The sequence below is a fragment of the Scyliorhinus torazame genome, chromosome 9 (genome assembly GCF_047496885.1).
Source record: "Scyliorhinus torazame isolate Kashiwa2021f chromosome 9, sScyTor2.1, whole genome shotgun sequence".
NCBI lineage: Eukaryota > Metazoa > Chordata > Chondrichthyes > Carcharhiniformes > Scyliorhinidae > Scyliorhinus > Scyliorhinus torazame.
The window spans coordinates 203,484,616-203,508,221 of NC_092715.1; the positions used below are offsets into that span (position 1 = coordinate 203,484,616).

At 50.6% G+C, this 23,606-nt stretch overlaps 1 protein-coding gene across 1 annotated transcript in view; it reads left to right on the plus strand.

Moving 5' to 3' along the window:
* frmpd1a (FERM and PDZ domain containing 1a) overlaps positions 1 to 23,606 on the plus strand; it is a 264,403-nt gene that overhangs the window by 195,565 nt on the left and 45,232 nt on the right. The window contains exons 9-11 of the mRNA XM_072517007.1: positions 5,893 to 6,012; positions 7,251 to 7,387; positions 10,099 to 10,225. Coding sequence (XP_072373108.1) covers positions 5,893 to 6,012; positions 7,251 to 7,387; positions 10,099 to 10,225 — 384 coding nt within the window. The remainder of the gene's footprint in view (positions 1 to 5,892; positions 6,013 to 7,250; positions 7,388 to 10,098; positions 10,226 to 23,606) is intronic.

A 23,606-nucleotide genomic window follows, 5' to 3' on the forward strand; every position in this document is an offset into this window, starting at 1 on the left:
AAATATTTTCTAAATAAAACCACAAGTATATACATATCTCCAAGGTAATATGCTATCTTCTTGCCTACTTCTCTCAGACTCTCTCTGCACGCTCTCCTCTTCCTCTATATTGTTTTTGTAATATGATGTCCAGAACCGCAAGCAGGACTCGGAGTATAGTTGAACCAAAGTTTGATACAGGTTTAGCATGACTCCCATACCTTTCAATTCTGTCCCTCTAGAAATAAAGTCGAGTGCTTGGTTTTATTTATGGCCTTGCTAACCTGAGGTGTAACTTTTAGTGATTGGTGTATTTATACTCCAATATCCCTTTATTTCTCTCGTAGCCCATCAAGACTTGCATCTTCCAAGTGATAAGTGGCCTCCCTATTCTTCCTCACAAAATGTATTACTTACATTTATCTGTGTTGATCTTAATTTGCCAATTATTTGGTTATTCTTAAAATGTATTAATGTCTTCCTGTGATTTGCTGCATTCTTCTCTCCTCAGTATTGGCTAATCTCCCCCACCCCTCACCCCCTATTTGGTGTCATCCAAAAATTTAGAAATTCATGTAAATTGTAAACAGCAGTAGCATCACCACTGATCCTTGTGGAACACCACTTCCCATCTTCTCTGAAAAACAACCCTTTACTCCCACTCTCTGCTCTCTGTCTTGAAGCCAAATAGTAATCCATTCTGCAACTTGTCCCCTAACTCCACATTCTCTCACCTCAAAAAATTCAACAGAGTTGGTCAAGCAAGATTTTCCCAATTGAAATCCATGCCGAGTATTAATTGTTATATTTTTGCTTCTAGATGTCCTTCTATTTTCTCTTTTGGGAGAAATTCCATGGGCTGGATTTTCCGATTCTTGGGCTATGTCCCCACGCCAGCGTGGGAACGGTGGTGTTTTACGGCCGACAAACTGGCGCAAAACGGCCACCGATTCCCCATTTTGCTGGGGGCTAGCAGGACGGCAGCGTAGAGCACCCAGCTTTAGCTGCCGATATGCCCCGGAGAATTGGGTCTGTGGCGGCACATGCGCATGGCGGCGGCCTGCAGCGGCTGTGCCATGCTACATGGCGGCGGCTGCTTGCTGACCCGGCCCGCGAAATAGTCCCACCCCTTCGACCGATCGCACGCTCCAGACCGCCCCCCTCCCTCCACAGTGCCTCCAGCCCCGAATAATGTCCCCCCTGCCCACGCTGGACTACGTCCGCAGCCGCCACGCCGCGTTCCCGACGGGTGAGACCATGAGAGACCCACGCCATCGGGAACTCGGCTGGTCGGGTGCGGAGCATCGGGGATCGGGCCTCAGGCAATGTCCTGAGGCCGTTGATATGTGACGCGCCGTCTCTGCGAGTTCGGCGCTTTGGAGGGGGCGGACCATTGCGAAAGCGGCACCGCCCCCGATTCCGTCGGAAACTTGGATTCTTGGACAGTCGCTGAGCGTGATTTCGGCGTCGGCGACCGGAGAATTCAGCCCCATTACCTTTCCAGCACTGACTGGTTTATAATTCCCAGGCATGTTCTGTCTCCTTTCTTAAATATAGGAATTACAGTAGCTATCCATCATACTTTATAATTATACATTTTTCTAAGGAATGATTAAATATGAGCAGTAATACTTCTGCAATTTTTTGGTCTCCTTTAACAAAATGGGGTGGGATTCTCCGCCGGCGTGATTCACCGTTTTGCCGGTGCCCAGGGGTTTCACAACGGCGTTGGGCTGCCCCACAATGGGAAACCCCATTGACTAGCCGGCGTAACGGGGAATCCCGGCAGCGGGTCGGGGCAAAAAAGTGGCATGGTGGGGCGGAAAATCCCGCCCAGCGATCCAACCCATGCAGACATGGGGGCGCGATTCTCCCTAAACATTTCTTTGTTCTTTGTGGCGGGTATTTCAGGGAGTTTCCCGTCGGCTCTGCTGGTGAATTCCCCACTGCCTTTCAATGACACGTAGCCACTCTTTTGGGTCCTGGGAAGTTTCTCACCGGTTGAGCCGATGTCGTGTACCAGGCTGTCCACTGCGGTCGCCATCTTAGCATGTTGGCCTCAGTGCCACGCATTGCCGGCAACATTTCCTGTGCCTGCAGCCTCTGGGACTCCTCCAAGCAGCTAGGGGTCTGCTGGTGTGACACTGACATCCCGCTCCGAATGTTCTGGTTGCTCCCTATCGCCACCATCAGCTCCGGGTAACCCTGTACCAGAGGCTCAGCATCAGGCTGGGACCCACCTGGGTCCTGGGATCCAGAAGACCTCTGCTGCTGTCTCTCCTGTGGGTTCCTCCTCCACTTGATGTACATCATCAGCTGTGTGGTGCTCACTAGATTGTGCCCAGAAGCCTGACCACTAACATTTCCCACCGAGGTGTGCGGCTGCGCTGGTGGAGGGTGGGGATGACAGCTGTGACGCAACTATTATGGTGGCATCCTCGGAGCTCTCCTCTGATCTGGTCTCATGGGAGGTGGAGAGAGGGCCACCCGGGATGGGCCGATGCCGTTGGCTGGACGACCTGTGGGAGAATGGACATGTGGTCAGTTGGAGTGATGGGTCAGTCAGGATTAACAACTCACGTTTGACAGGTCCTCCGGGTGGATCCTGGTGGTTCTTCACCTCTGCGGCGTCTGCCAGCCTCTGCGTTGGTGACTGCTCTGTCCTCGGCCACACCGGTGGATTGGCCATGATCAATGCTCGGGGTTACAGGGATAGGGTGGGGGAGTGGGCCTAGATAGTGTGCTCTTTCGGAGGGACAGTGCAGACTTGATAGGTCCAATGGCCTCCTTCTACATTGTAGGGATTCTATGGAGACTATTACATAGAATTTGGACTCATGGGATTGGGCGATGATATATTACGCATGGATGGAGGACTGGTTAATGGACAGTAAACAAAGGAGGAAAAACAGGATAACTTGGGGTTCACAGGCTGTAACTAGTGGGGTACTGCAAGCATCAATACTTGGATCTCAGCTGTTTATAATCCATGCTAATGACTTCGAAGAGTGTAACATACACAAATTTGATGATGGCCGGGATTCTCCATTTTCCCCTGCTGCGATCGGAAATCCTCACCTAGCGGAGAATGGAGTCTTGGCCAAAAAATGGGATCGAGTGGCAGACCCATCCCACTCACTGCTCCCACAGTGGGATACCCACTATGTGCTGGCAGGGACATGCAAAATGCTGATTTGCGTGGATCAGCATGCAATTAATGGATTGGAAGCCCAATTTGTCCCTCCCGCCTGTTGCTTCAATCCCCACAGCAGGAAATCCACCAGCCTGGCTTTGATGTATGTATGGCTAAGCACAACCTTGGCATGGTGGATCCCTGGGATGGGGGGGGGGGGGGGGGGGGTCAATGGGGCCATTCCATTGCTAATGTTGCTGATGTGCCTCCCTGCTACTGCAGAGGGGGGTTCTCCAAGGTTCTTGGGGTTGGGTGGATTCGGGCTTTGGGTGAGAGCTTGACCTCGGGACCTGCCCCCGTAAAGGGGGTGTCCGTGTCTGGACTGCCCCTTCCAGCCCTGGGCAACCTGAAGATCTCTCTTGGCATGGTGATCTCAGGCACTCCTCTGTTCAACAGCAGCATCCTAATCAGACTTTTAAAACTCTGAAGTGGTCTCCTCACCCCGAGTTGCTCTGCCTGACAGCTGATGAGCAGTCCAGGCAGTTCAGTGAAGAATCAGTGCAGGAACACTTTCCCTTTCCTAACATTTGCTCCCTCAGCCCTATGCCTTTGAAGCTGCAGCTTCTTGAGGGGCTGGTTTAGCACAGCTGGCTTGTAATGCAGGACAAGGCCAGCAGCGCGGGTTCAATTCCCGTACCGGCCTCCCCGAACAGGTGCCGGAATGTGGCAACTAGGGGCTTTTCACAGTAACTTCATTGAAGCCTACTTGTGACAATAAGCGATTATTATTGTTATTATTATTATTAAATGTCAGAGCTTTCCGAGAAAGCCCTCAACACTTAAAAAGCCTTCAAAAACCTTGAGATTCTTGGAATTGCTACGAATCCATTCAATCTCACAGAACAGCATCCCTGTGATTGACAGCTTAATGGTTAAGACACAGCTACAAGGGGGGTTGTTTATTTATCTTTCTCTTCACGCTTGAATGCATCTCAAGCATCCTCCATTGATCCTAACCACAATGTTTATCAACACTCTTGTTATGATTGACAGCACTTGGCCACTTCAAAGCAGCTAAGTGGTCTCACTTCCTCTTTTGTAACCACTCTCCATATATTTGCATGCTGTGACCCGACCTGGGCACAGCTCTGACTGCCAACAGGGACCAGTCTGATTATCCACTGTTGGGACCACATGGACTGTAGAACGTAGAATCCTGCCCAATGATACATAGTTAAATAGACAGGTACATGGTAAAGTGGACGCAAAGTGGCTGCAGAGGAATATAGACAGGGTGAGTTGACAAGAACATGGCAGATTGAATACAATATGGTGAAGTTATCCATTTCATAGGGAAAGAAGCGCAATATTTCTTGAATGGTGTGTGACTGGAAATGCTACCATTCAAAGAGATCTTGGTGCCATTGTACATTAATCGCAGTGGGCTGATTTGCAGGTATACCAAGCAATTAAGAAGTCCTACTATAATTATACAGGGCATTGGTGAGGGCACACCTGGAGGACTGTGTGCAGCTTTGGCGTCTTCCCCTAAAGACTTACCCTAGAGGGAGTTGTCACAACTCCCTAGGCTACTGCGTGGTCTATTCCAGTTCCACTTCACCCGGAGTCGCAACACAAGTGAAATTAGATCTTATTTTTAAATATCGGTGAACCTTGGCTGAGCTCAGTAAACTGCAGTCACCAATGTTAGATCTGTAAAATCTCAGATACTTTCCATCAGTGTATTAATCAAAAGTTTTATCCAGATGTCTTTGACAAGGCAAGCAAAGGACAACACAAGTGTAAAATATAATCAAATGTATTGAACAAACAGTAAAATCAGTTCCTTAAATTATCCCAAAATATTACTAAACAGTCCCAAGATTCTTAGTACAACCCGTGTTGATGAACTCAGCTGTGTCACGGGTCTGATTCTCTGAGTCTCGATTTCCTCAGGGTCTCTCTTCGCTGCGAAGGAGGGTCTTGCAGGCTGTTTCCTTCTGTCTCTGCTGCACGGAGTCTTCGCTGCTGGGAGACCCCCCTGCCTTTCCGGAATGTTCTCCGGCCCCCAGCCGATGAGATCGCAGGGTGGGAGTGGCACCATCCAATGGCACTATCCAGGAGAACTTTGGGGCTCCATTTCCTGGTGCATTGTTTGGTGTAACCTTGTCTACTCAAACAATTCATGAATAGAGCCAATTGTCTCTTGATGGGTGATTGATAGGGTGGGTCCAGATATGTTCTGACAATTTGTCTGAGTTTCAGTCTATTCGAAGTTTGGCCAAATTCAAATTCCCATCAACCTGTCTAAGGTTGACTGCGGTTGGATTTAAAATGTCCAATTCTTAATTTAAAGTGTCCAATTTTATTGGGCCTAAAATCCAGGGCATTCCAGACTATGGTTTGTAACTTTAACACAAGTGACCTTTTATTATATGCAGTACTCTAATTAAACTGACAGAAAAAAGTAACTGACTATCTAATACCCCTTCCCGAACATCGCCCCTTCCTAACTGCCCCCACTTTACACACACACACACACACACACAAACAATACAGAGGGAAAAGGATGGTTGAGAGGTAAAGAAGTGTCATTAGATTGGATCCTGGATTGAGGGGATTATCCTATGAGGAGAGATTGGGTAGATTAGGTTTATGTTCCCTGACGTTTATATCAAAGAATGCTTCTTGTTAAAACATAAACTTAAAGAAAATTATTTATTAATTATTTTCAAGATGTGACAGTATCAATTAATTAACAATATAAATGTTTTCCACAGGTAGTCCAGAAACGAGAGCCCCGTGACTATAGGTGTCTCTTCAGGGTTTGTTTCCTGCCAAGAGATCCACTCGTGCTTTTACAAGATGATCCAGTTGCCTTTGAATACCTCTACCGACAGGTATACGTTTGACTTGAGGAATCACGGTAAACTCCAACCATGGCCAAATGCTTTGCCTTGCCCAGAACAGTATAACCAGAGGATCCAGTCCACGTTTAAAGTGGGGTAGTTTCAAAACTAATAACCTTTCAGCCAGCAAATGGCCAATCAATGGAAAATACTCCCAAATTAGTCTTTTCTTAAATTTAAAGTTCCCAATTCATTTTTTTTTCCTATTAGGGGGCAATTTAGTGTGGCCAATCCATCTATCCTGCACATCTTTTGGGTTGTGGGGGTGTTACCCATGCAGGCACAGGTAGAATGTGCAAACTCCACACGGACAGTAACCCAGGGCCGGGATCTAACCCGGATCCTCAGCGCCATGAGGCAGCAGTGCTAACTGCTGCGCCTCCTTGCCACCCCTCCCAAATGAGTCAAGGTGTGGGGTGAATGAAATGAAAATTACATAGATTTCTTTCAGAAAATAGCATTTTGGGATTCAGTATGTGAGTAATTTGAGACAACACATTTGGTAAGTGTAGCTTGTGACTTTTCTTATGACTGAAAACTCTCCATATCTGGGGGTTTTCCTCATCGTATGTCTGTGCCTGTTGTTGACTAAGTGCTGGAAATTATTTCTGTGATTAGTCAATAATTCCATTATCATTGTGTCATTGGCCTATCAATATTGTAGAAGGTGAACTAAGTGGACCTGATTTTCTTATGTCCAGAAATTCGTATATTCATAAAATGTCCTCATCTCAGATGAGTGACTTCAGTTACGTGTAGAAACTAGAGAAGATGGGATTTGTCTCTCCAGAGTGGAGACAATTAAGGCACAATTTAAGGGAGATGTCCACAATTATGAGGGGTTTTGATAGAGTCAATAAGAAGAAACTGATTTCACTCTTTTCACTCAGGTCCAGAGACACAGATTTTGAGCAAAGGAACAGGGTGTGGATGAGAAAAGGTTTTTTTACACCCTGTGTTAGGATCTGAAATTCACTGATAGACCTGATAGTAACTTTCAAAACATCTTTGTATATTTACTTGTTAGGGAAACATTTACAGCACTACAGGGGAGGGGGACTAATTGGATAGCTCTTTCAAAGGGCCAGTACAGACATAATGGACCAAATGGACTCCAGTGACGTAAAGTGCAATCATTTTGTGAAAACACTTATAAATGGTGGTAACATGCTGTGAATATTTTTCTAGGCAGCTGTGTGTAGTGACTTAAGCGGTCTTCTCTTTTACAGAGTTGCAATGATGTGTTGCTGGAAAAGTTTGCAATGGAGATGAAATGCAATACTGCCATCCGTCTGGCTGCACTGCAGATTCAGGAATGCATCCTCACCTCCAAGCAGTCACAGAAAGTCTCCATGAAGTACATCGAGTGAGTCAACATACCTCACAGAATTGAACCCTTCATTGCTCCAGCTTAAAAGCTGCACCTCACACCAAACTGTGTTTGCACTACATTACACTGACTTCTCGATAACAAGACACCTGATTCACTAGACATCTTACTAGAAAGACACATCATTAGTGAGATGCCGAGTTAGCAAGTCTCCTTGTAAGTGGGATGTCTAAATTGCGAGCCTCCTAGTTAGTGAAACTCCTCATGAATGAGAATCCTAGTTAATGGGACTCCTCATTAATAAGATGCCTTGCCAGTGGGACGCTTGGTTGGGAAAACTCTTTGTTAGTGAGACATTGTTTGTAAGGTCTCTCCAGCGTAATCCCTCATTAGATGGGCTCCTTGTTAACCCCACTCATTGTTTGCGAGATTCCTGGTTCGAGGAGCATCACTATCGTGGAATACTTCAGAATTATCACATTAGTTTCCTTGACGTGAGACAAATCTTCGATTTTCAGATTTAAAAAAAAAATTTAGAGTACCCAATTTTTCTTTTTTCCAAATTAAGGGGCAATTTAGCATGGCCAATCCACCTACCCTGCACATCTTTGGGTTGTGGGGGTGAAACCCATGCTGACACTGGGAGATTGTGCAAACACCACACGGACAGTGACCCAGGGCCGGGATTCGAACCCGGGTTCTCAGTGCCGTAGGCTGCAGTGCTTACCAGGATTCTCAGATTTAATTGCCTGCACTTCAGGACCTCATCCCTGGCATTCTGGAGCTCCAGAAGCCTTCATCAAAGCCCGATTAGGAATCGGGTAGTGAGGAAGCCACAAGCACCAAACTCCTCTGACCTAAGCAGTGTGCGGGTCAGTCGATTTTCACTCCCACATCTTGCCGGCATGACCTTGGCACCTGAAGCTGGCGTATGAAAATGCAATGTTGGGCAACATTCCTCCTGGCTGACAAGTAAAGTTAAAGAAAATGAAACACCTTACCTGTTTGGGCCAGTTCTGGCACCAACTCCTGTTGTCTTCATCTGAGCAAGTAGGCCCCGATAGTCTGACTGCACACCCACAAATTATAATGGCAGTTAAGCCCTGATGACGTCACTGGGGTCAGAACTACATATTCAAAGAAGCACCCCACGAGGCAAAATATCAAACAGCTTCCTCCCCGCTGTTACCGGACTTCTGAATGATGTCTTGTTATGGGCGAGGCGTTTTCAGAACCCCAAAATGTATCATGGAGTTCAACCAACCTCTCCCTTTAATGGATTTGTTGCTTTTCCTAGCACACGGCTTTTCCCTAGGTGTGGGATTACAATTATGGACACGTGGGTTTTTAAACACGAAACACTGTTTATTTCATGAACTCAACTTAACATCTTAAATAAACATTGGATCTCTTAACACCCCTTACTTCAAAGATAACTCAGAAAATATTGCAACAGTAAATCATTCCTTAAAATGTTCCTTCAAACTTCCAAGAGACTTAACACCTTTAAACAAAATCACATCAGGTTAAAGGCTTCACTATTATAAGTTTAGATCACCCAAATGATCCCGAGATGGTCTTTTATGGCAGACATCACAGCTCACTGCAAACACAGACACACACAAGCTGTTTTTAAACTTGCAGCTCTCTGGAAACACACAGACACACACAAGCTGTTTTTAAACTGAAACTAAAAACCTGCCAAAATGGCTGACCAGCCCAGCTCCACCCACTCTCTGACATCACTGTTTTCTTAAAGGTACATTGCGTAAACATCCATGTCTTAAAGGTACCCTCACATGACAGTCTTATGGACTGAACTGATCTCTTCACACATCTTCTCTACTGAGTAGTACTACACTACAGATGCTCACCCAATGCCTGTGCCTATGTATTTACATTGTGCATTTATTTACGTGCTATGTTTTTTAATGTATGGAAAGAGCTGTCTGGACTGTACGCAGAACAAAGCTTTTCACTGTACCTCAGTACACGTGACAATAAATCAAATCCAATCCAATCCAATATCCACACTGCAGGATATGAATATCATGAAATGTAAAAGAGGAACATTAAATGTTTATGAATTCCTGGTGCTGAATGGAACAAAGGAATTGCTAAACAAACAAAAAAATCAAGCGCCATTTATCTCCTTCACTTTCTACCATCCTGGTAGCTACATGATACGACAATAATGGAGTTATTACTGAAATAAAGAGACATGTTCCCAAAGTTTTTCCTCTTGCACTCATCAGGACAAGTGCAAGAATGCCAAATTTCAAAAGATTACAATAATCAGTCTCTATCAGTTAGTCTACTACAAACCCAGATATGAGGTGAGGAAACCTCCGTGTTGGAGAGCTTTGGGAACCATAGGCCCAAAGCCATCTGTTCAGCTACAGATGCTCCACAGAAGAGATTCACAATCCAACAAGGCAACCACACCGCAGGCGCCCTAGGAGGAAGAGCGAGTTCTCTCCCCCCTGTCACCCCAGGTCCCCCGACATCCACCAGGCCAAGCCAACACCAGAACTCCAGAACCGACACACCGCCCCCCTATCTCCCCTCCAGTAGCTATAATGTGTAGTTGCACACGATGATCATCATGTGACCCTCTAAGTTAGGTTTCTCTGTTCCAGGTCTACCACCATTATGCAGATCAAGTAATTATTAGCACTTAATTGACAGTGGGATATTTACGAGCTTTGTTAAATTGTACAATTATGCAATATTATTATTATTTGCAGGAAGGATTGGGGAATTGAGAACTTTGTCTCGCCAACTCTGATGCATAACATGAAGGAAAAAGATATCAGAAAGGCTATTAACTATCATCTTAAGAATAACCATAGCTTGGTTGCACCAGGACAAAAGGTAATTCTTGATAGCTGAATATCCAGAGGTAAAAATTATGCTCATCATTTAATCTAGCTCTCTTGCCTTCCACTCTTTCACAGATCTTCCTTTCGTTTTTTAGTTGCTTGGCAGTACAGAACTTGAATATCAGTGAAAAATGAGAAATGCAGTTGAAACTTTTCATACTGCATTCATCAGGACAGATGCAAAAATGCCAAATTTCAAAGGGAGCAACAATTTACATTGTATGAGAACAGGGTGCCGTTTGGTTGGCAAATCGACTCTGATTGGTTGAGGTGTTGCCATGGTAAATGCACCAAGACACTATTGGCACCCATCCTTTTGTTTCATTCCAATTCTGGACATGTTCATTTTGCCTGCAGAGAACAGGCCCCTGCAAATTAATATATGTAGCCTCTAGCAAGCGTAAGTGAGCCTCATTGTGGACGTGGCTGATCATCTTAAATTGGTTTTGAGTGCGTTTCTTTGTACACTCAGGATTGTTTAGTGAGTGCTGCCCAATCACTGAATCATATCTATCGTTAAACATGTCCTGAGGTTTGCAAGCACATGCAGGTTGAGTATAGTCAGCACTCTGTTTATTGTGAATAGCTGAAGGGACATGCTGTTTGATACAGCCTATGAACCTGGCATTGCACTGGCTCTGAAATTCATATACCACATTACCCATTTGTGTGGCAGGCGGAATGTCTTTTTGGCTTGACGGCAGCGTCCTTTCATTGGAAATACCACTCAAGTTACTATTATATAGTATATAGTTTCTCATTTTTTGTGTGAGATCTTACTCTTCCAGGATAATCTGAGGTAAATTGGGGACTTTTCAGGTTTGGAGGTGGTGACCTTAGCTTCATTTGTGAGTATGTGCAATGCGCAGCGAGCAGTGATCTGATTGGGGTAGCCATTATATGAGCTTTGATGAGCCCTATTTTGGTGTAAAGCTTGCATGGTGAGAAAATGGCTTGGGCCTTGTGTAGGAGACTGTCGATAAAGCCAATCTTATTGTGCGTGGAGCTGCAGGACTCACAATGTGTATAAAAATCCCTTGTCACTTATCCCATTGTGTTTGTGGGTCTCTTGCTGCGTGCAAATTGGCTGCCCCATTCCCTAAATTACATTAGTGACTATACTTTAAAGATACATCATTAACTGTAAAGCACATAGGGATAGGGACATCCTGAGGTCTTGGAAAATTCAACATCTTGGGGATTACCATTGATCAGAAACTGAACGGGACTTAGCCATATTAATATTGTGGTTACCAGAACAGGTCAAAGGCTAGGAATCCTACAGTGAGTAACTCACCTCCTTAGAATCACAGAATCCCTACAGTGCAGAAGGAAGCCATTCGGCCCATCAAGTCTGCACCAACCCACTGAAAGAGCACCCAACCTAGGCCCACATCCCTGGACAATAAGGGACAATTTAGCATGGCCAATCCACCTAACATACACATTTTTGGACTGTGCGCGGAAACTGGAGCACTTGGAGGAAACCCACGCAGACAGGGGGAGAAAGTGCAAACTCCATGCAGACAGTGACCCAAGGCTGGAATTGAACTCGGGTCCCTGGAGCTGTGAGGCAGCAGTGCTAACCACTGTGCCACCATGCCCCATAAAGCCTGTCCACCATCTACAAAGCACAAGTCAGGAGGGTAATGGGATACTCTCCACTTGCCTAGATGAGTGCAGCTCCAACAACACTCAAGAAACTCGACACCATCCAGGACAAAGGCAGCCCGCTTGATTACTCCTCTTCCACAAATATTCTGTCCCTCCATCACTGACGAACAGTAGCAACCGTGTGTACCATCTACAAGATGCACTGCAGAACTCACCAAAGTTCCTTAGACAGCACAGTCCAAACCCACTACCATCTAGAAGGTCAAGAGCAGCAGATCGCTGGGAACTCCACCACCTGGAGGTTCCCCTCCATGTCTCTCACCATCCTGACTTGGAAATATATCGCCACTCCTTCACTGTCGCTGGGGCAAAATCCTGGAACTCGCTCCCTAACGGCAGTGTGGGTGTACCTACACAACTGGGACTGCAGCGGTTCAAGAAGGCAACTCACCACCACCTTCTGAAGGACAGCTAGGGATGGGCAATAAATGCTGGCTCAGCCAACGATGCCCACATCCCGTAAATGAATTTTAAAAACACAAATGCTAGTCAGTCTTTCTTTTTGTTAATGTAGATGAATAATAATTCAGTGTGAATTTAAAACAAGCTGACTATCATTAGAAAATGGGGTGGAAATAATTCCCTCCCCATTGAGTTCTTGGGCTGGATTCTCCATTCCTGAGACTAGGTGTTGACGCCGGGGCAGGATTCGTGGATTTTCACAACAGCAGAACTGGCGTCGCACCTGGACCGATTCAGCGACAGTGGAGGGGCGAGAACCGTGTGCCACGTGAAACACAATCGATTCCAATGAAAAACAGTGCAGGATTCGCCGGGTCCATGATTTACACCCAGGAGGCTGACAAGCTGCAGCCGCATATACACGCTACAACCCTTACACACATACGGGCGGTACGGAGGCACAGTGGTTAGCACTGCTGCCTACGGTGCTGAGGACCCGGGTTCGATCCCGGCCCTGGGTCACTGTCTGTGTGGAGTTTGAATATTCTCCCTGTGTCTGCATGTGTTTCACCCCCACAACCCAAAGATATGCAGGTCATGTGCATTGGCCATGCTAAATTGGAAAAAAATAATTGGGTACTCTAAATTTATTTTTTCAAAAAACAATCCCCACACTCACACACATCCCAGCCAACAAGATGGCACTAGTTGTGCTGGAGCATGCCCATACAGCTGATGAGTCGGCTGGGGCCAGAGGGCACCTAGTGAGGTGGCCTGGTGGGGACACCTATACAACCTGTGGCCCTAGGTTTGCAGTGGGCTGTCAGTGGCATGCTCAGCTGCATGGCTGTCTTTCCGGCTGCAGCAATGGTATGGTGTTGCGTGCCCGTCCACCCCGACCCCACAACCCACCTCCTGGTCACCCCCCGCTACTCCCCCGCCCCCCCCCCCCCCACCCCCCCCCCCCACCCCCACCGGCCCTGACAGAAGCCCCCCAGCCAGAGGCACAACTGTCAGCAAACTATGGTGATGTCGTTGACTCCCAACTTCCTTGAAAACCCACCACCCCATCTCCAAACTCCCTTTCCCCTCCAAAATGGTGCCCCGCAAGGCTCTATCCTTGGCCCCTCTTATTTCTCATCTACATGATGGCACTAGATTCCATTGAGTCCCTGCAGTGCAGACAGGCCCTGTCTCCTGTCTTTCCTCATAGTATAATCCCACCATTCCAGTGATTAGCCTGGTGAACCTTTGTTGCACTCCCTCTATGGCAAGTATATCCTCACTGAAATAAAGAGACAGTGGGCGTGATTCAGCGACCTCGTTGCAAATTCGATGGAATCTTGCCAGACATTGCGATCTGGATCACGCTCTCGCTGGATCTCGCTCTCGCCTCCCAGTCCATTGGAGACCCTCGGGTGGATGGGCATTGGGCAAGATGGCACCCTGACACTCCTGCTGGCAGCTGGAAACTTTGGCACTGCCAGACTGGCACCTTGGCACTGCCATCTGGGCACTCTGGTAGTGCCACCCTGGAACTGTCAGGCCGGAAGAGGCACTGCGAAGCTGGCAGTCCCAGGGTGCCCAGGTGCCAGGTTACCCATGCCCGGGATTGGCCCTGGGGGTGCCTTGCCCATAGGAGGTGGGGTAAGGGGGGGGGGCAAGGGCCCCGGAAGAGGTAGGTTGCCTGAAGTGTGTGTGTGTGGGGGAAGGGGCGGAGGGGGGGGTAAGGGGGGGGGGGGGGGTAGGTGGGGGGGATGTCCTTAGACCATGGTGGAGTTGATCGGGGCTGGCTTTAAAAATGGCGTCCTGATCCACCAGTAGTCTTCCTGAGCTGAAGTCGCTAGTGCAAGAAATGACTAAAGTGCGGCCTCGACGAGGAGTTCCTCACCGAGGCCAAAAAACAGGAGTGTATATGGGATGGTTTTCTGGACCAATATATTGAGGAACCAACAGGGGAAGAGGCCATCTTAGACTGGGTATTGTGCAATGAGAAAGTATTAGTTGGCAATCTAGTTTTGAGAGAACCCTTGGGGATGAGTGACCATAATATAATGAAATTCTTTATCAAAGTGTGTAGCGAGGAATTGATTCTGAGACTAGGGTCCTGAGTCTCAGTAAAGATAACTATGATGGTATGAGACATGAGCGAGCTATGATGGACTGGGGAACATTACTGAAAGGAAGGACAGTGGACAGGCAATGGCAGGCATTCAAGGAATGAATAGGTGAACTGCAAAAGTTGTTTATTCCTATTTGGCTCAAGTGTAGAAAGGGAACCGTGGCCAAACCATGGCTTACAAGGGAAATTAGAGATAGTATTACATTCAAAGAAGAGGCTTACGAATTAGCAGGAAAAAACAATAGGCCTGAAGATTGGAAACAGTTCAAAATTCAACAAAGAACGGACCAAGGGATTGATTAAGAAGAGGAAAAATACAGTACGAAAGTAAGCTAGAGGGGAACATAAAGACTGGCTGCAAAAGTTTCTATAAGTATGTCAGGAGATAAAGATTGATAAATACGAATGTAGGCCCCTTACATTTAAAAATGGGGAAATGCATAACGAGGAACAAAGAAATGGCTGAGGAACTAAATTCGTACTTTGCCTCTGTCTTCACAAAGGAAGGCATGAATAATGTCCCGGAAGTTCTGAGTAACACAAGTTTTTGTGAAGAAGTGAAGGAAATTAGTATTAGTAAAGAAATGGTTTTGGGGAAATTAATGGGTTTGAAGGTGGATAAATCTCCAGGGCCTGATAATCGTCATCCCAGAGTACTTAAGGAAGTGGCCCTAGAAATAATAGATCCATTAGTGGTCCTTTTCCAAAATTCTTTGGACTCTGGAATTGTTCCTACAGATTGGAGGGTGGCTAATATAACCTCACTATTCAAAAAGGGAGGTGGGGAGAAAACAAGCAACTATAGACCGGGGAGCCTAACATCAGTAGTAGGAAAGTTGCTGTCGTCCATTGTCAATGATTTCATAGCACAGCATTTGGAAAGCATTGGTATAATCAGACAAAGTCAGCATGGATTTACAAAAGGGAAATCATGCTTGACAAATCTACTGGAATTATTTGAAGATGTAACTAGTAGAGTTGACCAGGGAGAATCGATGGATGTGGTTTATTTAGACTTTCCGAAAGCTTTCGACAAGGTCTCACATAGCAGATTACTACGTAAAGATAAAGTGCATGGGATTGTGGGGAGTATCTTGAGATGAATAGAAAGCTGGTTAGCAGACAGGAAGCAAAACGTTGGAATAGATGGGTCTTTTCCGGTTGGCAGGTAATGACGAGTGGGTACCACAGGGATCTGTGCCAGGAGCCCAACTGTTCACATTATATATTAATGATTTGAATGATAGCTCTATGGTAGCTCATTCTCCCATGCCATGCCGTACCGGAGAATCAATGTTTGCGCCATTTTTCCGCGCGATGTCGGTCCACGAATCCTGCTATTCTCCGGCCCCTGCAAAATAAAATCGTCAGCCAGTCGTGCTGGCTGATGAAGCGGAAGCGGGAGGTAAGTAGGCGGGTCCATCCCGGCAAACCAGGAAGTAGCGTCCGCAGTCAGTGATATTGGGGGGGGGGGGGGGGGGGGGAATGGGGGGGAAGAGGATGGGGGGGAAGGGGGGGTGGGGGAAGGGGAGGGTGGGGTGGGGGGGAAACTGGGGAGGGTGGGGGTTGGGGGATGGGTGGGGAGGGGGTGGGGGGAGCGAGGGTGGGCGGCTGGGGGGAGGAGGAGGAGGGGGGAGGGAGGGAGTGGGGGGGGGCGGTCTGGGACGGGCCACGACAAGGCCAATGAAGATGGGTTGTGTGAGGGAGTGCACGGAAGGGAGAAATGGGGTTGGGGACGGTGGCGGTGTTGTGGTCCTGGGAAGGGGAAATAGGACGGAGCGGGGAAATGACCCCACCATCCTGCCGGGTTGGGGGGGAGGGGCCCAACTAACGGTTGGCCGCGGGACGGAGAACCCCCGATGGAGTGCGGCGGCAGGAGGGTGGCGAAGACATTGTACCAAACCGACGCCATGGTGAAGGGGTCTGTCTGCTGGCCGAGCGATGCGGAGGCACGGGTTGAGCGGTGCGGGAAACGGATACCGTGGCGGGTGGGACGGTGCGTGTCTGATTGAACAGTGTGCAGGCTGCCTGGGTACCCATTCATCCAAAGGGCCCTGGCTGCCGCTTGTCAAAGCGCCCTACTAACAACCGTCCTTGCCTCTCCCTCCCATACCAACCCCCCCCCTCTCTTCAAGTGCATGATGTTTTCGCAGCAGCCGTCGATGTTCGCCGCCGTGGCGACAGTGGTAGCCATGCAGATGGCAAACCGTCACGTGCGAGGAGGGAGGCTCATGGAGGGTGCGGCAGAGGGGGTGGCAGCGGAGGGCCCCGTGCCAGGCGCTGCTGCTACAGGCCACCATACCCGACCAGTCCACGAGGAGGCGGAGGGTGCGGACCACCCCCACGTCGCCAGCCGGGAACAGGGCGACGACACAGATCCTGAAGTGTCACCTGGGGACGAGGGCGATCAGGTAGTCATTCCAAGGCGGCGGAGGCGTGCCATGCGTGACCGAGTGTACCGGGACTGCATCTCGTACGAGGACATGACGGAGGTGGCATGCAGGAGCAGACTCCGGCTGAGCCGTGGGACGGTTGCACATATATGCAACCTGCTGGCACACCTCGAGCCACGTGGAACAGGGGGAGGACATGCCCTCCCAGTGAGGGTGAAGATAACTGTGGCCCTGAATTCTTTTGCGACCGGCTCCTTCCAGTCGCCGAGCGGGAACCTGTGCAGGATCAGTCAGGCGACGGTGCACCGGTGCATCCGGGCAGTAACCGATGGTCTCTATGCAGTCGCGGGACGGTTCATCGACTTCCCGGAGGACCACGCTCACCAGGCTGCCAGGGCATCGCAATTCGTCAAAATGGCCGGCATTCCGATGGTACAGGGCGTCGTGGATGGTGTTCATGTCAACCTGTGTGCACCACCGCGGGACAGGGCCATCTTCATGCACAGGAAGGGGGTATACTCGATCAACGTACAGGTGGTGTGCGACCAGGGGATGAGGATTACGCACGTTTGCGCCCAGTATCCGGGAAGCGTGCATGATGCCTTTATTTTGGCACAGTCATTCACCCCGCAATTTTCACGGGTCACCCCCCCGGATGAGGGGCTGGTTGCTGGGCGACAGGGGTTATCCGTTGCGGCCGTGGCTAATGACGCCCATACGGAGGCCACAGACCCAACGCGGAGCGCCGGTACAATGAGGCGCACGCAGCAACCAGGGGTGTCATGGAGAGGTGCTTCGGTCTCCTCAAAATGAGGTTCAGGTGCCTGGACCGATCAGGGGGTACCCTGCAATACGACCCTGACAGGGTTGGACGGATCGTCGTTGTATGCTGCGTTCTGCACAACATCGCCCAACAGAGGGGCGATGTCATGGAGGAGGAGGACGCATGTGAGGCCGAAGAGGCCGCCGTGCTGATTATGAGGAGGAGGGTGTGGTGGGGGAAGAGGAGCGGGGGCGAGGGCGGCTGGGCATAGACACCATCGGGGCGCGGGATACGGCCGAGAGGCCGCACGCCGGAACCAATTGGATCAGCGCACGGTTCGTTCACTAGGGGGAGGGCATCGTTCTTCAGGGCACTGGCACCGTTGACCGTGTGCGTTGGCACCACGCAGCACCCCCCTCACACACGTCTTGCACCAACGCACAACCCTACCTGACACGGCACCACCATTACGCCGCACTGCACCTGCGGCACATCGTCACAGTCGATAGACTGATACCCTCCGTAAGCGGGCGTGAACACTGCCTGCTGGATGATGACAACTCGCTCTGCGATGAGCTGTAAGCCACAAATCGCTACTGACCGTCTGACTCATGGCCATTTCTGAACACTGCCACCTTGGTGTCCCCTCTATGCGCCAGGGACACTCCATCACATGTCCATGTGGGGCCCCGGGCGTTGTCGCACGGAGGACAAGGCGTGTTTGGTGTCGGGGTGGGTTCCACTCCCGGCCTCACCCTTGCTATGATCCTCGGCCAGAACCGTCAGTGGCCAGCCTCCCTTCCCCCCCCCAACACCCACACTGCCACCCCCACTTCCCCCCAAACCCCCAACCCCCCCCATTCCCACACCGCCAACCTCCCTTCCCCCCCAACCCCCCCACACCACCACCCTCCCTCCCCCCATGCCCCTCACACCGCCACCCTCCCTCCCCCTAACCCCCCCACACCGCCACCCTCCCCCAAACACCCGCACACCACCAACCCCGCTCCCCCCCTAACCCCCCCACACCACCACCCCCCTCCCCTAACCCCCCCCCACAACGCCACCCTCCCTCCCCTAACCCCCCCACACCGCCACCCTCCCTCCCCCAAACCCCCCACACCACCACCCTCCCTCCCCTAAACCCTCACACCGCCACCCTCCCTTCCCCCCCACACCGCTACCCTCCCTTCCCCCCTAACCCCACCACACCGCCACCCTCCCTCCCCTAACCCCCCCACACCGCCACCCTCCCTTCCCCCCCTAACCCCCCACACCGTCACCCTCCCTCCCCCTAACCCCCCCACACCGCCACCCTCCCTCCCCCTAAACCCCCACACGCCACCCTCCCTTCCCCCCCACACCGCCACCCTCCCTACCCCTAACCCCACCACACCGCCACCCTCCCTCCCCCTAACCCCCCCACACCACCACCCTCCCTCCCCCTAAACCCCCACACCGCCACCCTCCCTTCCCCCCCACACCGCCACCCTCCCTCCCTAACCCCACCACACCACCACCCTCCCTCCCCCTAACCCCCCCACACCACCACCCCCACTTCCCCCCCCAACCCCCCACACCGCCTCCCCCGCTTCCCCCCCAACCCGCCACCCCCACTTACCCCCTAGCCCCCCCCACGCCGCCACCCCTGCTTCCCCCCAACCCTGCCCACACCGCCACCCCCGCTTCCCCCCCAACCCCCTCCACACCGCCACCCTCCATTTCCCCCCCCAACCCCCCCACACCGCTAGCCCCATTTCTCCCCACACCGCCACCCTCCATTCCCCCCTAACCCCCCCCACACCGCCACCCTCCCCCCCATTTGTTAAAAAGGGGGGAAAGAGGAGTTTTATGTACTAATCCTGCGATGTGGTAACTTTTCTCTCTTCCACAGGTGGTGATGGGGGGAGGAGGGGAGGTGGAGGAGATGGGGCGTTGGCCATTGGGGGCGGGGCCAAGGGAGAAGCGCGGGCTTGGTTCCCGCGCTATGATAATCATGGCGGGAATAGAGAAGCAGGAAGGAGGGGGCGTCGCACGGTGCGAGCCGAGGTCACGGGGGGAAGCCGAGGTCGGCCAGAGTTTGCTGACTTCTGGGAGCAACATGGGGGGAGTAATTACGCTAGCGGGGGATCTAGCGGGGGGGGTGGGAGGGGGGAATTACTGGGTTGCTGCTGCTGGGGAGAGGGGGGAGCTGGTATGGGAGGGGATGGGCGGGGGGGCACCGCCTGGGGGAGATACAGCTGCGTGGGAACCGGGTGAGGAGCTGGAAAAAGGGGATGGCTAATCGACAAGGGGGGGGGGGGGTAGGAAGCCCCCCAACCCGGCTGATCACGTGGTACGTGAGAGGGCTGAACGGGCTGATAAAGAGGGCACGGGTACTCGCACACCTTAAGAAACTTAAGGCAGATGTGGTTATGTTACAGGAAACGCACCTGAAACTGATAGACCAGGTTAGGCTACGCAAAGGATGGGTGGGGCAGGTATTCCATTCGGGGCTAGATGCGAAAAACAGGGGGGTGGCTATATTAGTGGGGAAGCGGGTAATGTTCGAGGCAAAGACTATAGTGGCGGATAACGGGGGCAGATACGTGATGGTGAGTGGCAAACTACAGGGGGAGACGGTGGTTTTGGTAAACGTATATGCCCCGAACTGGGATGATGCCAATTTTATGAGGCGGATGCTAGGACGCATTCCGGACCTAGAGATGGGAAAGCTGATAGTGGGGGGAGATTTTAATACGGTGTTGGAACCAGGGCTGGATAGGTCGAAGTCCAGGACTGGAAGGAGGCCGGCAGCAGCCAAGGTACTTAAAGATCTTATGGAGCAGATGGGAGGTGTAGACCCGTGGAGATTTAGCAGACCAAGGAGTAAGGAGTTCTCGTTTTTCTCCTATGTCCATAAAGTCTACTCGCGAATAGACTTTTTTGTGCTGGGAAGGGCGTTGATCCCGAAGGTGAGGGGAACGGAGTATACGTCTATAGCCATTTCGGATCACGCTCCACACTGGGTAGACTTGGAGATAGGGGAGAAAACAGGAGGGCGCCCACCCTGGAGAATGGACATGGGACTAATGGCAGATGAGGGGGTGTGTCTAAGGGTGAGGGGGTGCATTGAAAAGTACTTGGAACTCAATGATAATGGGGAGGTCCAGGTGGGAGTGGTCTGGGAGGCGTTGAAGGCGGTGGTTAGAGGGGAGCTGATATCAATAAGGGCACATAAAGGGAAGCAGGAGAGTAAGGAACGGGAGCGGTTGCTTCAAGAACTTTTGAGGGTGGACAGACAATATGCGGAAGCACCGGAGGAGGGACTGTACAGGGAAAGGCAAAGGCTACATGTAGAATTTGACTTGCTGACTATGGGCACTGCAGAGGCACAATGGAGGAAGGCACAGGGTGTACAGTACGAATATGGGGAGAAGGCGAGCAGGTTGCTGGCACACCAATTGAGGAAAAGGGGAGCAGCGAGGGAAATAGGGGGAGTGAGGGATGAGGAAGGAGAGATGGAGCGGGGAGCGGAGAGAGTGAATGGAGTGTTCAAGACATTTTATAAAACATTATATGAAGCTCAACCCCCGGATGGGAGGGAGAGAATGATGGGCTTCTTGGATCGGCTGGAATTTCCCAAGGTGGAAGAGCAGGAAAGGGTGGGACTGGGAGCACAGATCGAGGTGGAAGAAGTGGTGAAAGGAATTAGGAGCATGCAGGCGGGAAAGGCCCCGGGACCGGATGGATTCCCAGTCGAATTCTATAGAAAATATGTGGACTTGCTCGCCCCGGTATTGACGAGGACCTTTAATGAGGCAAAGGAAAGGGGACAACTGCCCCCGACTATGTCTGAAGCAACGATATCGCTTCTCTTAAAGAAGGAAAAGGACCCGCTACAATGCGGGTCCTATAGACCTATTTCCCTCCTAAATGTAGATGCCAAGATCCTGGCCAAGGTAATGGCAATGAGAATAGAGGAATGTGTCCCGGGGTGGTCCACGAGGACCAAACTGGGTTTGTGAAGGGGAGACAGCTGAACACGAATATACGGAGGCTGTTAGGGGTAATGATGATGGCCCCACCAGAGGGGAAAACGGAGATAGTAGTGGCGATGGATGCCAAGAAAGCATTTGATAGAGTGGAGTGGGATTATTTGTGGGAGGTGTTGAGGAGATTTGGTTTTGGAGAGGGGTATGTTAGATGGGTGCAGCTGTTGTATAGGGCCTCGATGGCGAGCGTGGTCACGAATGGACGGGGATCTGCATATTTTCGGCTCCATAGGGGGACAAGGCAGGGATGCCTTCTGTCCCCATTATTGTTTGCACTGGCGATTGAGCCCTTGGCGATAGTGTTGAGGGGTTCCAAGAAGTGGAGGGGAGTACTTAGAGGAGGAGAAGAACACCGGGTATCTTTGTATGCGGACGATTTGCTACTATACGTGGCAGACCCGGCGGAGGGGATGCCAGAAATAATGCGGATACTTGGGGAGTTTGGGGATTTTTCAGGGTATAAATTGAACATGGGGAAAAGTGAGTTGTTTGTGGTGCATCCAGGGGAGCAGAGTAGAGAAATAGAGGACCTACCGTTGAGGAAGGTAACAAGGGACTTTTGTTACCTGGGGATCCAGATAGCCAAGAATTGGGGCACATTGCATAGGTTAAATTTAACGCGGTTGGTGGAACAAATGGAGGAGGATTTCAAGAGATGGGATATGGTATCCCTGTCACTGGCAGGGAGGGTGCAGGCGGTTAAGATGGTGGTCCTCCCGAGATTCCTCTTTGTGTTTCAGTGCCTCCCGGTGGTGATCACGAAGGCTTTTTTAAAAGGATTGAAAAGAGCATCATGGGTTTTGTGTGGGCCGGGAAGACCCCGAGAGTGAGGAAGGGATTCTTACAGCGTAGCAGGGATAGGGGGGGGCTGGCACTACCGAGCCTAAGTGAGTATTATTGGGCCGCTAATATTTCAATGGTGAGTAAGTGGATGGGAGAGGAGGAGGGAGCGGCGTGGAAGAGATTAGAGAGGGCGTCCTGTAGGGGGACTAGCCTACAGGCTCTGGTGACAGCCCCATTGCCGTTCTCACCGAGGAACTACACCACAAGCCCGGTGGTGGTGGCTACACTGAAGATTTGGGGACAGTGGAGACGGCATAGGGGAAAGACTGGAGCCTTGGGGGGGTCCCCGATAAGAAACAACCATAGGTTTGCCCCGGGGGGAATGGATGGGGGATATGGAATGTGGCAAAGAGCAGGAATAACGCAACTGAAAGATCTGTTTGTGGATGGGAAGTTCGCGAGTCTGGGAGCGCTGACCGAGAAATATGGGTTGCCCCAAAGGAATGCATTCAGGTATATGCAACTGAGGGCTTTTGCGAGGCAACAGGTGAGGGAATTCCCGCAGCTCCCGCACAAGAGGTGCAGGACAGAGTGATCTCAAAGACATGGGTGGGGGATGGTAAGGTGTCAGATATATATAGGGAAATGAGGGACGAAGGGGAGACTATGGTAGATGAACTAAAAGGGAAATGGGAAGAAGAGCTGGGGGAGGAGATCGAGGAGGGGCTGTGGGCAGATGCCCTAAGTAGGGTAAACTCGTCGTCCTCGTGTGCCAGGCTAAACCTGATTCAGTTTAAGGTATTACACAGGGCGCATATGACTGGAGCACAGCTCAGTAAATTTTTTGGGGTGGAGGATAGGTGTGCGAGGTGCTCGAGAAGCCCAGCGAATCATACCCATATGTTTTGGTCATGCCCGGCACTACAGGGGTTTTGGATGGGGGTGACAAAGGTGCTTTCAAAAGTAGTGGGTGTCCGGGTCGAACCAAGCTGGGGGTTGGCTATATTTGGGGTTGCACAAGAGCCGGGAGTGCAGGAGGCGAGAGAGGCCGATGTTTTGGCCTTTGCGTCCCTAGTAGCCCGGCGCAGGATATTGTTAATGTGGAAAGAAGCCAAGCCCCCGGGGGTGGAGACCTGGATAAATGACATGGCAGGGTTTATAAAGCTAGAGCGGATTAAGTTCGTTCTAAGGGGGTCGGCTCA